Genomic DNA, 18,302 nt, shown 5'->3' on the forward strand with positions numbered 1-18,302 from the left:
TTTCTCTAACACATAAAATGCACATCATCCATTTATTTTCAATACATTTTGAAAAGAATAAATGAAGTGATCTCAGTCGAAACAGCTATCTATGCTGGAAGGTAGAAGATAATATTGAAATTGGCTCCTGGAAATGGTAATATAAATATACAAAATTTTAGAAACAGGCAATTAAATAGTCAATAGCGACCAATATATTTAGTTACAATAAAAAAAGTAATTTTTTATCGCAGTTTATTATTTCTGATGAACATAAATCCAAACATTATTTAGGGGTAAAAAAAAAAAAAACCTTTCCACCCCGGCGTTAGAGTTCAATGGGTCTGCAATTCTCTGTCCCATTTGTGCACACGTCAGTTTGGTTTGTACTGACTGGCTGTTGGTTATGAATGTCAGTGTGTTTTGACGGTCGATGGTAAATCCTCTTGACAAGCCAGGGTTGAGCAAAAGTCGACCTGATGGTCGGTTGCTTGAAGAGCAGAGATCTGCAAACTAAGGAGCAAGGCATCACTGCGTGCAATCCTTCTAATATCATTGATTTCCCTGTCCTTACTTTCTCCACCATACCTCATTTCACACACTCATTGATTGCTGCTGTTTATGAGTGATCGCCGCACTAATTACTGTTCTCATGTAAACACAATGCATCCACATCATTAGACGTCATTAAAGGAGCATTTGTTATGATTGCACTCTGGCTGTTAATAAAACAATTTCAGAATGTTAGCCAGGCCTTTTCCGGACTCACTCGGAAATTTTCCAATTATAAAGGGTTCATTAAAAACAGGAGTTTACTGGGGAGTGGGGACTGACTTCACCCGTGACGGGTTCGGATGAACGGTAGTTTGAGAAAGCAGAACGGGTCATTTAAATTTAAAAAGCCGGCCTTCAGCAAACTCCAAATCAAGGAGGTGAACATAGTTGCAATAAGGTTGCCGAAATTTGATGTGGTGCAGAAACATTTTCTCGCAATTACAGGTCATCGTGTGCTGCCAAGCAAAAACACAAACATCTCTGACCAGATGTATGTAAAAACACCAATTTTCATTTGATTGCCCTCCACTCTTGCATATTTTTGGTGTGTTATGAAGAAAAAAAAAAAACGTTACAGTTTGTTACGGTTCACTCAGTTGAACATACATGCCAAAATGTTTTCCAAATTTCATCCTGATGGAAAGCAAACACCACATATGAACTTTTATACAAATTATCCACAAGCACACACATGCACTATCCATCCACACATCACTGGGCTCCTCCAAACACAGCTAGAGTTTAGGAAATCAGATACACGCATATAAAAACACAGCTGGTTTTCCAAATGGTGGATAATAAAGGCTGTTTACCTTCTGGAAGAGCGCGGGAACCTGCTGCAGTTTCAACCTGTTGAAGACAAATACGTCGTACATGCCAGCCACGGCCAGCACCGTCACGCCTTGTTCCTTCCATAGCATGCTACAGGAAGCACATGCCAAGGTGCCAAAGAACCACATCCAGCTCCATCCATGGGCACCACTCGTCCTCAGGGAGCAGTGGCGTATGTAGCAGCGTATGGCCAGGAGAAAGAAGAGGGCGGCTCCCACGTCGGCCCGGCCCACGATGCCCGCCACAGCCTCGGTGTGGATGGGGTGAGCGGCAAAGAGAAGCCCAGCCAGCAGGCTCCAGCAACCCGACCCCAGCAGCAGGCTTGAGAGGCTAGAGAACAGGGCGGTCGTGGTGCAGTGTAGAACCACACTGACCAGGTGGTAACCCCAGGGATCTAAGCCACCCAGGGCATAGTTGAGTCGAAAAGAGAGCGTGCAGAGCGGGCGGTAGGACTTGTGGCTACCGCTATGGGTGAGAAGTGTCCCCCAGAAGTCATCGTAGAAGATGTTGATCCAAGGCGTTTCAGGGAGAAGGTCCTGGTTGGTCTTGATAGCACGGCTGTGAGGAGAAAAAGAAAAAGTTTAAGATTCAAGTGGATTCAAATTTATAAAAGTCAAGTAATTTACTATAGTGTGCACAAGGATATTGTAGGGCTCTACAATTTCCGCGATGTGGAAAACGCAAACGGAATCGAGGAATCAAGTCATAAAAATGGAGTTTACTGTATAATGTGGCCGGAATCACGGTATTTGCCAAATTTTGGATGAATAAATCAAAAGTAGGTCAGTACACTTAAATCAAAGAGCAATATGGACTAGTGTCTGTGAATATTAAGCTACAAAAATACTATTTTAATATGAATCGTGCATGCTCTGCATGAATGAATAGCATAGACGCACGGTTTTGTTTTTCTACACACTGTTAAAGCGCACGTGATGCTCACTGTGTTTTCAGCCTATGCTCAATATATGAGTGCATGAACACATGAACATAAACTCTAGAACTGCTTGTCATATCATATACAAACAGAAACTTAAAGATCTTCACATCAACCCATCAAAATAAAAGTTTGGTTTAACTTGAAGAAACTGTGACAGAAATATATTACTTAATGTAATCTAAAACTACTATTACCAAAAAAAAATAAAAAATACTACTATACTACTATTGTTTTTTCAAACCCACTAAAACTAAGTATTAAACTTTGGCATGTAACTCAACCTGGACCATTTGTGTTGCAGACATAAATGAATGACAGGACTCAATAACATATTAAATAAATAAAAAAAATCTCCAGAATTTCTTGTTTAACTCTAAACATACTCTTCCATTTAATTAGACTCTCCCATGATATTCTCTTCAGGAATAACAGTCAGTTAAAACAATAAATTTAACATTCCTCCCACAAAGATGACCTTGTAATTAAGCCTGTGAGGTTTGACTGGGACACAATAAGATAGATCCTCAGAAGAAAGAGGAGGGAACATTGATTCTGACTTTCCTCAAAGTTTAGAAAGTGAGGACATGAGCCGCACCCTTGACCAAAAACAAATAAAAGCTCAACAGAAAGACAGGGACCTCCATATAGCCGTAAGCATGCACAAAGTGGTACCAAATGCCTGTCAATCAAACCAACCCAACTGTGCCAGAAACCATCTAAGTAACGGGGAGACAAAAAGCTAAGGGGAATGAAAAATGTATGAAGATGGCCAATGTAGAAGAGAATGAGTGAGTGGAAGAATAAATGTGCAGTTTACTCCCTGGGAGAAAGCTTCGGGACTCTAAATATGTCTGAAGAAGGTCTTATAAAAGCGTAGAGTTGTACAGGGAACAGGAGGAGGCAAGGCGGGATATGCTCTGAGGGCCACAGACACACACTGTGCCCACGCTGTCTGCCTGCGTTGCGCCGCCCAACAAGACAGAGAGAAAGCCCTCAAGGCAATCAAACAACACAAACACGTGTAAACAAAGCAACTAGGCAGTTATGTTATTCCATATGCAGTCATCTGTGACAAAATCCATGTCATTCAAACCCAAGGCGGTGGTATCTTGCTGTGAAACAAACCCCCTCTTCCTCCTGTGATCGTGAATGTATGCCTGAGCACAAGAAGATGATGCTGAACCGTCGAGCGTAATTAGTCTCCTTAGAGAGTGCAAGCAATGACATAAGTTGTAATTAAAATATGCAACGGGAAATACGTGACAAGTGCGATAACGCGCCATCAGCGCAACTGAATAATCAGCCGTGAATGCAATGGCGCCAAGAACGTGCAATTAACACAGAATGGAGACAAAAGGTTTAATGGAAACATGTTTACAAGAGAAAGATAAGATGCAAAAAGAGCAATGGATCCCTGGCTGTAGAGCGAGCCAAAGTCTTTGATCATTTGCTACTTGCACAGTGGCCAGCAGTGAACGCCTGTCTACCAGTCGCCCATGAGAACAGATGGAACTGGGAAAAGCGAGGAGATGTTACGACAGACTAAACTGCCAAAAAGAACTAGTTCAGGATACGCTTCAACTTCTTGGTTGTCTTGGGGGAAATTTTCAACAAGACGTGTTGAAATTGCAGCCATTGCCTTGTAAGAGTCCACAAGAAAAACAGATGCTCTGAGAACTACATTTCTCCATGAGATAAAGCTCTCCGTCATCGGACACATTTCAATTCCCTGGCTTGACTTCGAATCACTCACTTTCTTGGCAGAATTTCACAATTTCTCCCCCCTCAGGTATACCTTCTTTATTTTTTCAAACCCATTCGTCAAATTAGAAAACTTCATCCTTCCAAACAAAAGGATAACACGAGAACCATTGTGGTTCAATTACCTCTGAATCATTTGGAAGGAGGTGCCAATTTAATGGACGTTTTGGTGAGCCAGAGAAAACAAACACCATCGCCTGAACACTCGACACCCAGAAGCCCAGACACGACAACAAACTCTGTGCCAGGCCCGGCAGGCAGGGCTTCCGAGATCGGCTTTCACATGAAGTGAGAATCAAAAACGAAAACTTGGAGCTCTGGTGGTGGATCGTAACTGAATATCAGTAACAGTGGAAGCTCTCGGATTGCATGACGAGTGCGTGAATTCTTGAGCCACTGCCTGATTTGGCTTGACAGCACCCCGAGGAAGTCTTGACTCCCTAGAATGATTCTAATTGGAGTTAGTGAGACAAATAATGTGAAAGCTAATCTCTTGCATGGGCTGATATTTCTCACCTGTAAAGAAAGTAGAGAAGGACAGAACGTTTTTACATGGAAGAGTGCGTTCTTACTCATGACAACTCTCCGGGGACCGGCAGTATCACGCGATCCCCAAACTGGCAACTTTTCTTCATCTAGAGTCCAATCAGCATGCTGGGGATACTGTGACCACATCTGTCAAAGAATGTTTGCTTATCGCTCTATCCCTGCCGTGACTGGCACGTTGTTACGTTTTGGCCGACCGCAGCTCTAATGAGAAGTGAAATCCAAAATAAGTCCTGTGTAATCTAGAGCCCAGTTCCCTCAGACTGGGAGCAAGATTCAGCTCTGCGGCCATGAGAGGAGCTTAAATGCTGTGGTGTCGATAGCAGGCTGCGACCTCAATGTTTTCGGACAAGTACAGCTTTGCTACATCCAAAACAAAAGCTTATAATTCGAGCCAAAAGCAAAACAAACCATGCAAATAGTCTGGTCTCTGGAATCAAAAACCAACAAGTGACCTAAAACGGAGTGACCATATTCCATGGATTGACTTTCCTTCTTTACGAATCAGATGGATACTTAGCCTCGACGCGTGATTAGCTTAGCGCACAGAGGAAATTCTTTCTGCCAAAGTGCATGAACATCAGCAGCCGTTCATTTAATGCAAGTACATGCAGGGTCTATACGAAACAAACATAGCTCCCTCGAATAGCGCCAACAATGGTTCCAGATATTCTTCTGAAAAGTTTGAGACAATGCATAATTGTTTTCTATTTGTGCCAGCAAGTAAAAAGAGGGGGGAAAAAAGCACAGGCAGTAGGAGATGTGTTTTTCAGTCTGCCAAGTATGTGTCATCACCCGGCTTCAGTGTCTGAAAGGGCCGCAGTCATATTTTGAGAGTGCCTACAGAAAGGCCGTCCGGTCTGTCCACTCTGCTCTCCTGCCTGGGCTTTTGTCTAAGGTTTCTTCCCATGAGAATGCCTGCAGGTCAATAACAGAATACCTTCCCCTTATGTGGTGCTTATGCGAGAAGAGCTCTCAGGGACACCAGCCTTGTTCTATTGTGCAGTTTCATGAACAAAAGCTGTATGGGCTATAAAAGAGGAAAATCAATTAATTTGTCAGAATAAAGAACTGAACTGTTGAGGAAACACAATCCAAGCTGAGCAGCTCACAAAAAAAGTACAAATGTCTTTCTTTCTTTCTTTCTTTCTTTCTTTCTTTTTCTTTCTTTCATTCATTCTCTCTCTCTCTCTCTCTCTCTCTATCAGTTGTTCTTGTGTTCTTTCATTCACTGACTATCTTTTGTTCAATAATTTTTGTCATTAGTTCTTCCTGCCATTTTTTCACACTATTCATTCATTCATTCATTCATTCATTCATTCCTTTGCATTCATCCATTTTTTGCATTAATTTAATCAATTCATTGAGGAATTCTTTTGCATTTATACATTCATTTGTTCAATTTTTTCATTCAGGAATTCTTTTGCATTTATTCATTCATTTGTTCATTCATTAATTCACTCATTATTTTGCATTCATTTGTGCTTTTTGCATTCATTCATTCTTTCATTCTTTTGCATTTTCTCATTTATTTATTGGACATGAGTCATGACGGTTTTTCAAAATGTACTGAACTAATATCAGCTGGTTCAAAGTTTAGGTTGATTTAACCATGTACCATGTAAATACTATAATATAATCATTATGTACAATTATATATATTAAACCGCCATGGTGTTTCTTTCTGATACAATCACTGGACCACGGTACTGCCACAGGATTTTCTAAAAGAGTAAAGAGACTCAGATTTTCCAGTAAAATCATCAAATATTCAATATCAACAAACACTTAACTGAATAGTATTAAATAAATTATTATTAGTCATATTAGTAAAATAAATTAAAGAAAGAGGAGCTTGTGGCTTGTGCTCGACACGTAAAATCAATGGGAACCTGAAATCATGTTTGTTTATTACCAAGATGTCACTACAAGCTACAACATCTGATATTGCAGTGAATCCTTCCTGAAGTTCCTCTGATGAAGAGCATTGGGTCATGCTGCAAATCATGTCAAAAGGTCTTACCGCATCACAGCTTCCTTGAAATGGGAAATAAAAAAATCTATTTGCATAAATAAATAAGGCGCAAACAGGTTTCAAAAGAAAAACAAACTATTGACATTTCAAAGTCACAAAATGCGTTGTCACCAATTTACACTAAATAAATGTCAAAAAATAAGCGAGGCACAAAGAGATCTCTTAAGACATTAACTAATAGATTTGACACTTTGAACTGTTCCTTGTTAAACAACAGGAAATCAATACCACGGTAAACTAAGTCAATGTATTTCAATATGTCAGTCTGGCAAGCTAGTCAAAATGTCAGCTGGTGTATTATTGAATTATGGTCAGACAGAGTGAGACTAAAGGCTTTCAGTCGGTGGGCTTCAACAAACAGTGAAGCAGACATACATTGAAAGGGTCGGGGGCTCCGCAGTCGGAACAAACCATCTCGGGCCACCATGAAATCAGCATGGTCATGGCTGGACATTGTTGATCTAAATGCCACAATAGCCACATTATCTAGTTTGCAACCATGTCAAAGCAAAAAGAGAATGGGTGTGGACTCTAGTTTTTGCCATTCCCAAAAACAAAGTGTTATATGATACATTCAAGCATGATTCAATTTATGACACTTTCTACACACTCTCATCTTTGAACCTTTTCCAGAAAATAATATGCACACATCAGCATCCATTTTAACTTTTTTACCCGCATGAATGAATCAATTGTCCACTAATGGCAAATCAATGAAAGAGCCAGTTCCATTTAGGCTTTATTGACAAAAAGAAAGAAAGAAAAAAAGCCCACTCAGCACATTGACTACTAAATTAGCATGGTGAAAAAGCGACCACCACTTTTCATTATATCATTCTGCCCCTCTTGGGAAAAACAGCTTTTACACAACACACTATCAGGCCAATTGCTTTACTATGAGGAGAACATTACATGGCAACTGAACTCTAGTAATCAGATAACAGAAGAAAGAAGAGGAGAAAAAGTGGTGACCGTGTCACTCCTTTCTCCACTTCCTGTGTGTCTGTTAAACATTGTACTGTAAAAGGCAGAGAACTATTTACAAAGCATGCAGCTTTGGCCAAAAGGGATCAGAAAACATAAGTTACACCCTACACATCTGTCCTGTAACACTTTCATAGATGGTAACAGACTTCCCAGAAGGACTGTAGGAAGAGGCTCTTTTCAACCCACAAGAAATGTCTGGCATCTAGGAAAAAAGCATTATAGAGTTAGCAATTAACAGAAGGCGGAATGAAAGCCACTGAAAGGACATGCCTGGGACATACACTTGCATTTTAGAGTCTCATAAATCTGAGGACAGACTGCTTCCTCACAGCACAAATATACCAGCACATTCTACCGTCTCGCCTCCCGTGTCTTTTATTTTAAAACAAAGACAATCTGTCAAAAAGAACATCTCTGAATTTTGGCAAATGATGGGTATCTGAAAATGTTCAATTAAACTAAATAGGAAAAAGCTGTTCACAGACTTCAGCCCCACATGGCAAACCACTAAATGTCTCCTTATGTTTACACTACTATTAACAAGAACCAAATCAGACCAAAGAAAGCTGAATTTCTGCCAGAGTTTGTGTAAGATCTTGATCTTCAGAAAGGCTATCCATATACTGTATATACACACATTTATCTAATAAAAACGTATATAAACTACCATTCAAAAGTTTAAATGTTTTTAAGTCTTTTATAAAATACAGTACAAAAATACAGTAAAAAACAGAAATATTGTAAATATTATTACAAGTGAAAATAACTTTTTTCTATTGTGATGTTTTTAAATGTAATTTATTCCTGTGATGCAAATCTTAATTTTCAGCATTATTACTTCAGTCTTCAGTGTCACATGATCCTTCAGAAATCATTCTAACATGCTGAATCGCTGCTCAAGAAACATTTTTTATTATCAGTGTTGCAAAGTGACAATTACTGTCACTTTTAATCAGCTTAATAGGCTATTACTTTAAGTGTACACGCACACAGTTCACAAAGGTGTGAAAGCTTTGTACTGTAAAAGGTAAAATCTTTGGAGCTTAGTTTCATTTCCTGTGGATCATAAAGTGGCATGTGCGTCATTCAGTCAGAGCTTCATACTGCAAACTAAGCCACCTGTTTGGCATCAATGTTGACACATGATACATCTTGCACAAAGGTTACAAATGTGCTGAACATGGATTTTCTGAATAGCCATCAAATAGATTGTTAAAACAAATGTACTGTTGAACTACATAAGAGGTTCGCACACGCTACAATGGCAAAGAATAGTGTTTATGACCTACAGTGTACTGATATTACTGTAAGTACTGGTGCCAGATTGAAAACTCTTAATTATTTGGGTTTGTTGCAACTGGAACTGGGTTCTTAAAGGAATAATTTACTCAAAAATGAAAATTGTCATCATCATTTACTCACCCTCATGTTGTTCCAAAAACCTGTATGGGATTCTTTATTATGCTGACCACGAAAGACAATATTTTGACGAATTTTAAAGAACCAAACAGTTGTTGGTCCCCACTGACTTCCATAATAGGGAAAGAAATACTAAGGAAGTCAATAGGGACCAACAACTGTTTGATTACCAGCATTCTTCAAAATATCTTCTGTTGTGTTCAACATAAGAAAGAAACTCATACTGGTTTGGAACGACATGAGAGCGGGTAAATGACAAAATTGTTCATTTTTTGGTAAACTATCCCTTTAAACCTTAGAAAATACAAACAAAAGTTCCCAGTCTGCACTCCATATTGGATCTCACACAACCAGGGTCATGGAAACTTCTTTCAAAAAGTAATTTGCAGAGCTACTTATTATTTCATACAGTTAGACTCCAGTCAAGCCTTTCTTATGAAGAAGTCTGTAGCTAGTAACTAACAAAGCACAGGATCATCTACACTGAAGCCAGTACATTAATCTTTTTTATTATTATCATTATTTTGATGATTAAATGATAATTTATAGGGCTGTCAGTATTGATCAATAGCACTTTTAATAGTACAGCTCTGCTTTGTCACATTTAACACATTCAGTTTCAAGACCAATAAATAAATTGCTATTATGTAATTTTTAGAGTACGCAATTTGCATAATAGTTTATACTTAACTAGTAATAGTATAATCCATACTCATCAAATTATACTAATAAATAGGCTGCATAAACAAAAAACTCAAAGCTACACTGCCATGGTTTTGAAAACAGTTAAACTACTGTTAACTGCTACTATTTTAGTTACTAGCCAACAATGATTAACAAATTCCTCAGGATAAGCTTCGTCAAATGCTACTTAGCTGCTACAATGGATACAAAATGTCATCCATCCGATATCAATTAGCCTAATCTACCAAATGTGTCATGCTCTGTGAATCTTTTGGTAAATAAAGAGGCTTTGTTTTATCCAGAGTTTGACCCAGGTCTGAATACTCAGCCCACTCTTTGGCCACAGTACACAGGCCTCTCAACAGGAGGCTGTTTGTCACGGCTCGAGTCCCTCTGGCCGGAGTGTAATAAATTAGCTGGACTTTGTTCCTGCATGTTTCTGAAGCTTCTTTGTCTTCCCGTGGAGAGAAAAAAGAGAGAGAGTGGGCGACCTGCTCGTTGTGTTTGCGTGCAAGACCCATCCTGTTGGGATGGTTTATCATTCGAGTGGCTCTTGTTGACCCACAGGCGCACGTGGGTAGGAAAATGAGAAGAATGACATTGGATGGATGAGAACCAGCTGAAAGAATGCAGAGGGGAACATGTGGTCACCCGAGGAGATCCATACAAAAAACTCTTCAGATGGAAGCGAATACACTGCGCCCACTGAGCAGGCTTTTTTCTTTTTTCCTTCATTTTTGGACCAATGCACCAGCGACATTCTCAGTTGTTGCCTTGTCAGCGGGGTGTGTTGGCTTTCCGGTGAATTATGTGCAATAGTCTGGCAAATGTCTGAAATTTTCAAAAAGAACATCTGCATTGTAGACAAAAATCATCAGTAATACTTTGGGAATGGAATGAAATGAAATGAATTCAGCTGAGTGTCTTTTGCGTCTTGTCTTGGCTTTGCTTCCGCCACTGGAGCGCACAGATTCCTGGTCTACAGACACGTGGCGGATGTTCTGAAGTTGCGGGCTGGAGTGCCTGCTTGCATGCGATGCAATTCTTCTTTTATGGGGCATACCAGCAAACAGGCCAGTGCCAGGCCATGGCATGCTATTGGTTTAGCCAAGACCCACTACAGTTAAGAGCAGAGCACAAGGGTCATGAACGCCAGTGGCTCAACCAACCAAATCTGAACATCTTCAGTAAAATATTGGCAGCCAAAAACACTTTGCCACCCACACGCAGCTCCCACCGCCTTCAGACCATAATAACGTTTTTTTTCCTGATGCATATGGCTATTCCAGGTCTCCTCCACTATATTGACCCCAAAAACCTTCGTTCATCAGAAGTCTGATGTGTTGTAGAAGGGATAGTGATTACTTCGGCCTTTTAGAAGACACCAGGTAATCTATCAGCTAGAGGCCACGATAGCAAATCAATCAAGAGGAGGCTGAAAGACCTCCAGGGTGATCTGTGCCGTACATGATTTATACTTCATTTTTTCCCCTCAAGAATGAATGGTATTTTACTAATTTTTGGAAAATTGGTAGTCCGTGAATGAAAGAAAGGTTCCAATAAATAACTGAATACACTTAAAATAAGCTTTTACGGACTGTTCAGTTTGGTGCAATAAGGTTTTTGAGTCTATTTCAATGCATGCAACCAAATTAAAACTGTAAAATAAAGCTTACCTAATCCATTTGTGTTAAAAATGGAAAAAGAAAATAATAAAATACATTAATTTTAAATTATATGCCAGAAAATAGTGTCATAGTCAATTCTAATCTAAGACTAAAATGGGACAAAAATGCTATGTTAAAAAGTCTAGTATGCAAAATGATATGCAACATTCATATAACAGAAGGAAAGATGAGTTTAAACTTATTATCTTTTGTTGTAGGCTTGATTTAATTGCTAAATGTTTTCCTTAACTGAATTACTGTAATCTCAGTGAGGTTTGTATTTTCCAAGTGCAAAATAAAATAATGGGCCAATAAAAAGTTTAGTGTAACAAAGATTAATTGAGTACGTTTTACAAGAAAAAGCTTTTTTTTGTGTTTTACGACTTCAAAATGTCATGTTTAATTCAACATGTTACTTGTCTTGTTTCTCTGTAATTATTTATGAAATTTACAAGCAATTTCTGAGTGAAAAGTCTTTCATAATAAATCTTACAACATTTTTTTCAGTGTCGTTTAAAAAGAGAAAAGATTTTTTTTGTTCTTTTCATTGTTTGGTAAAATCCTTCATCCTCTTTTATTATTTTGTCATGGATAATCTTCATAATTACAATGCAAAATCCTCCCAAAACTTTCTCTATTCCACAACAATTCCCTTTGTTAATGAGCTCACTGGAGCACAAAGCACACTTCCATGTATGATTCCACATGTTCCACATTAATTATAGACAATCACAGGGGATGGTTCATGGTGGTGCACAGTGTGATCTCATTAGACACAATCACACTGTTATCACAGATGCCTCTCGATCAAGCACACACGTTATTAGCTGCACATTAGGGGGCTTGCTCATAATTGAAGGTACATATGTTGAGTGTCCCATGTGTGTGTCCTGTGAGTGAAATCACAGATGACCCCCAACAGCACATACATGATGAGACCTTGACTTTGACTCCGCCCCACTTCCTGCTGTGGAACACATCATCCTTTTAGTATGTCCAATAATGCCTTCTATGCAAAACTTAAGACACAACAGCGATATTCCAAAACTTAAGTAAGGTTCCTCACTGCCTACATAGGCGTCATCTTAACAGTCATGGAAACACACAAGTGAGGGATCTGAAATTCTCTTCACAGGCGGCAGCAAAAATCCTTGATGATAGGATGTTGCTAAGCTAACACAATAAATACCAAATAATACATAATACATATAAAAAACAAAAAACAAAAAAGTAAAAAAGGAAAAAAGCAAAAGCACAGATGAAGCTTCCGGAAAACAATCCAAATCACTTAATTCAGAGTGGAATGGCCTTTGACTTTTTAAACAAACTAAGGATTTTCTTAAATTAGTGGCTGCAAGGAAAATGACAGGGAAAAAAGGTTTGCAATAAAATGAAATACAACAAAATCTTTCCCCTTAAGCCGTGACATTAATTCGAAAGTTACCAAAATATATTTAGCGGTGCTATTGCGTGAGAAGAAAGTGCCTGGTAATCCTGTAAACATTCTTAAAAGGAACCCAACCAGCCACTTAACTGTTTTTAAATGCTCTGTCCACATGGTGTCAATTTGCATTTTTGTATAGGAGCTCATTTACGCATTTTAGACTTTATAGTCACAGAATCACAGAAACCACACCACCATCCTGGTAAGCAATCCTTTTTTTTTACAGCCTTTTGATTTCGCAATTGACTTTTCAATCATTGTGGGACCACAAAGGAAAGACTTCAGTTCTCTGAGCATCGCTAACATCCAAGCTCGAGTTACCAATTACCACCCAAAACTGATTAATTCAAAATCATTAAAAAAATAGCTAGCAGATTTCGCTGCTTGGGATCCTTTCAAAATATTTGGTTCATCATATGGTTTCAATGAATCAGAACCCCAGAGGTCTTCAGTGCACGACTGCAGCTGACCACGCCGAGGAGAAAAAAGCTAAAATTTCATACCCCAGCCCTTCTTCTCCTCCTCACTGCCTGAGATGAAGAAACAGAGGAATACTCGGCACACAATCCATCAATCAATACCATACTGCGCCAAATCTCCACCGTCTTCTGGAATCAAACCCAAGCAGTCAGGCCATAGCAAATAACCTCACCTTGAATGAGGCCAGTGGCACACCACGCACTTGTCATTATAATCGCATTTTCCTGCCGTTAATGTGGAAAAAGTCCTAATACACAATACATTACTGACCCACGAGGAGCTAAAAACATGCCACAGTTACGGCTAAAATGTGCGTGATTGACTTTGCTAAAATTATGATGACAGAAACCATTTGTTTAAAATAAAACTGAAGTATTAGGGAAGTAAGCACTTCAGATGAAGCCTTCTTGACAAATCGCTTACCACATTCCTCCAGATGACAGGACATTCGAACATGAACCTAAAGCTGAAAGCGCGTTCCAGAGGTGTTTTCATTTCCTCTGGAAAGCAGCACAAACATTTGTCAGGAGGAGGCCATTTCCCATTGTCAAGTGTTCGTCTTTAAAGTCTTCAAACAAAACGTATTTCCTTGAGTCTGAGAAAATAAAGTTTGCCGTGTTGTTTAAGCTTGAGCTTTCTTTGATAAAGTTCATACAAGAGGTCTTTCATAAACATCCCAATCAGTGACTGTTTACACTCACAGACTTTCGTCAATCCAAATTAAAGTGACAGAGTGTAATTCTGTGCACTTGCGGCACCAAATGGATTCACAACAGGAAAGAAGTTGTGATTAATCCCATACATAAATACACCTGTCCACCATTTTTCATTCAAACAGTTAGCCACCCATTAAACTCAAGCCACTGGACGAGTCAACCAAACAAATCATCACAACCATATGTTTATACTTTTGAGGGAAATCAACCTGCAAATGGATTACTTTCAGAATTCCAGAAATCTTTCAATATATCCGTTAATATTTCCGCTGATGCTGGCCAGCGAACAAGTAATAAAACATTTGCAATAATAAAAACTGCATGTTTACTAGACTATGCATTAATTCAATTCAGTTGTTATTGAGTTAGCATGAAATTTATAAAAATTTGTAACTTGTGTGAATTTTACAGATGGTGAAAAAGTGCCTAGGATCACAAGACATTACAGACTCCAACGACGCAAAACGAGATGGAATTTGCCAAAATGTGGGTGATACTTCAAATAGTTCTTTGTTTTAACCAGAGAAGGACTATCACATGTATGAGAATATATGATTGAAACACAAGCCATGGAAAAAACATGAAACTAAGTGGTGTATATTATGCTGCAGCACAGCAGATGTGATTATGCCAACCAACATCTGAAGGAGGTCTGGCTCCCTTCATTCCATATAACACTTCAAAAATGGCTCCAGGTCTGATCTACACTAGATGCATCATTATGCACTTCTGTAGTCAATTGACATTGAGAATTGAAAAAATGTTCTCTCTGTGCCATAAATGCCATAAACTGCTGCCGTTTCAGTGCCACTGCAAATTCAATCACATTTTACCAAATTGTGAATGTGAATTTGCTGTCTACTGAAAAAGACTACAAAATAAATACCAAGAAGCATTCTTCTATGGAGCTGTGCTATCAATTATTAATTTAATTAATAAGCCTAATTTTCAGAACAAAATAAATCTTATGAGAAAATGATTTCAACGAATAGTTCAAAAATACAAGCTACTGCTTTCAATAATTAAATTTAGCAAACTGCATAAGCAAATTAGAGACTTTCTTTCTTCTATAAACAAATAGACATAATGGAAATAATCCCATATGAATTGGAATTGATCCTTCAACATAAATGACTGACAAATCCAAATAGCCAATCAAATTGTACATACATATAAATGACTGACAGTCCATATAGTCAATAAAATTGTTTTAGCCGTTTTGTCCATCAAACTTACTGAGTAGTCTCAGTACAAACTTCATTTCTTTGCCATTTCCCAACATTTAAGGCAAAAACGTGTGGTTATGATACATTAATTTGGATACTTAGTATCTAAAGAGAATAGTGAATGGCGTTTCATTTGATTTGAGACAGTAATCCTTAAATGCAAGGGTTGGATCAGACTTTGCGGCAAATTACACGAACAACGTTAAGCAGTTTTTAAATGACTACTTAGCCAATTGAAATGATTGTCCAGAAAGAAATGCATATGAATGAATTGCATAAGCAATGAATAGTTAAACACAATATAATGGATTCTTGTTGTTCTTTATGATACCAAACTTTTTTCATTTTACACCTTTTTGTAGGTGTAAGTACAACACACAGGCACATTATTTACCCATTTGTATCTGCAGCAAATGTCCATTACACATCTGTTCTTTGTATTAAGGTAAATATTTATGATTGTCCGACTTTTTGACATAATTTCACTATTGTAGAATCAAATTAAAATCAAAACCTTGTAAATCAAAATCTAACTGAATCAGGGAATCTGCATCAGTACACAGCTCCAGTACTACTGTATGCATTTCAACTTTATACTTACAAACTAACAAAAGTGGTTGCACATTATATAAAAACACATGAAGCAAAAATGTTTTGAAGCACCTATATGGCTAGACTTTACAAGGAGCAGGACAACATAGATAAAATGCTCATCTCAGACTGCAGACATCTTCAGGATATGAGACAATACCTTGAGTGTCAGTGTCTAAAATTGAAATGCCTCCATTTCACTGCTCTATCAGGGCAAATGAAAACCAACAAAAGGGAACTAACATTCATGGCATGTCTGAGATGCTTGCTAGTGCTCTATTGTTGGGTTGTAGATGGAGAGCAGAAAGATTAGGGGAGGGGGATGAGGGAGGGTACTCTCAATGCTAAGGACAAAGAACCAGCCTCAGCTCTGCCCAATACACCAACCCCATGAATGGATGACACAAAGAAACAACTGAGCCTCTCGACTGGCGGCGGAGAGTGAGAACGAGGGAGAGGCGGAGAAGGAGAGGTGCTCCTCTGTCCAAACTTGAAGGCACGGCAATAGAGGAACAGTGTGAGCTTCGATCATGTGTGGTCCATTACTCAACCAGTAACAGCTTGACTATTCCCCATGCCTACGAGACAACGGAAGCTCCCTCAGTGGGTAAATAGGGCAGATAGCTAAGAAAAGCCCCAAGAAACAATAGTTAAGCCTATTCAACGTCACTGAGGAGACTACTGAATGGATCGCAATATGCAGACACTTCAAAATACCTCAGGGAAGAGGAAAGCTGTGCCAGGTGGCAACTTGGAGAATGGAGAAAGAAAACAGGAATAGTGCAGTAATTCTATTGTAGGGCTTGCAAAACTATCTTGTTTTCCTGGTTGACTGCAGTCTCCCAGAAAACTAGTCAGTTAATATTTGAGGAAGAATAGAAGATTGAATGACAGATAGATAGAAATAGAAATAAAATAGATAGAAATATAGACATTACAATGAAGAAAAAAAATGGTGTAGAAACAATTTTCACTTAGAAATTGCAAGTAAATCCCCCCCTAGATCTACCATTTCCCAAAATGCAATGGCTGTATTGAATTTCTTTGAACTGTAAATTAGTAAATTCCTCTTAAGGTGTTTGCACACGGAACCCGAAATTTTCGTCCGAAATTTGCACATGTAAAAAACTAAATACGACCTCACGTTGTGTCAATCACATATACACACCGTCTCCGAAACTTTCATCCGTCATGAAAAAATTCGAATTGGCATTGATTTTCTATATTTTCACATTCTTAGCAAGCATTTTGAGAGGTGTTTTGACAGTTCAGAGCCACCGTACAAGTGAACGCCAAAATCCAGAACGGCGTCTGACAAGCTGATCCACTTCGTCTTGCAGCACAAAGCACTGTAAAGGTCCTAGCACACTGAGTTCATGGAAATTGGTCTTCTTTTTAATATTTGGCTCCAGTATCATTAAAAAGCATCCAGCTGAGCCACTGACATCCTGAAGTAAACTGAATCGTCTGGGATAATCCCCACATCTCCTTGATAAGGAGGTGGAACTCTCCTTCCTCTCTACGTTATCTCAGGATTGGATGGACCCAATATTTCCTTTCTTTTTCTCTTTTTAATAAAAGAGAGGACAACAAAATCACCCTCAGTACTTAAACACTCCTTTTTGTATTGTTTTGCTAATTTTTCCGTAATGGATTTATTAATACGCATTGGACTCTGTGTGAAAGGTTTCTGTGCGTGATTAATTTTTAGGATGATGAATACGAAAAAACGCGAAAACTCAGTGTACAAGGACCTTTACTGTCAATTCAATTCCACTTTCTATAGAGTGTGGCCAAATTCAAGTCATACATGAATTAAAAGGGAGACCATTTTTTAACAAACCTGCCAAACACTCCAAACTAAGCTCAAACCATCATAGGGTTTCCATATAAAACAAAACACATCCAGGACATCATACAGAATAAGTGCAACTGACTAGATTCATTTTACAAGCCAGTACAACTACTTAAAACCTGAAAATGTGTTTCTTTCTGATGAAGGTAATGGCAAATATAATATTTTCTTTTTTATGTAAGGGAAATCAAAACAATCTAATTTGCAAGAAATTCACTGCTCCAACACGTTAAGCTTCTAGTGTTACAACGTTTGAGATCTCTGACTTTGTGGCTGCTCAAAGACCACTTCTGCCAAAACGTCTTGTATTAAATAATATTATTTTGGGCTCAGAGAGGTTCAAAAGGTGCGAACCCAAGTCAGTTCTCATTCTAATCAGTTTCTGATGAACGCCGCTGACATTTTGTTAAAGTGCCGTGTCTTTACTAAAGTCACAACCAGCAAAACAAAACAGATGGGCTCAGATCAAACATCTTCAAACATGTTCCCAACAGCTGCATCAATGTACGCCAGTCTGTCGCTGCTTTTCCCATCCTGGCCATGCTTAGAACAGGGTCAACAAGGCACAACCCAGGAAACCTCCTCT

General features: G+C 38.7%; 1 protein-coding gene across 1 annotated transcript in view; it reads right to left on the reverse strand.

The window, feature by feature from the left end:
* LOC109109323 (protein O-mannosyl-transferase TMTC2-like) overlaps positions 1 to 18,302 on the reverse strand; it is a 96,659-nt gene that overhangs the window by 45,453 nt on the left and 32,904 nt on the right. Inside the window, exon 2 of the mRNA XM_042744329.1 lies at positions 1,347 to 1,923. Within this exon, the coding sequence (XP_042600263.1) occupies positions 1,347 to 1,923 (577 nt within the window). The remainder of the gene's footprint in view (positions 1 to 1,346; positions 1,924 to 18,302) is intronic.

The sequence above is a fragment of the Cyprinus carpio genome, chromosome B18, assembly GCF_018340385.1.
Source record: "Cyprinus carpio isolate SPL01 chromosome B18, ASM1834038v1, whole genome shotgun sequence".
Taxonomy (NCBI): Eukaryota; Metazoa; Chordata; class Actinopteri; order Cypriniformes; family Cyprinidae; genus Cyprinus; species Cyprinus carpio.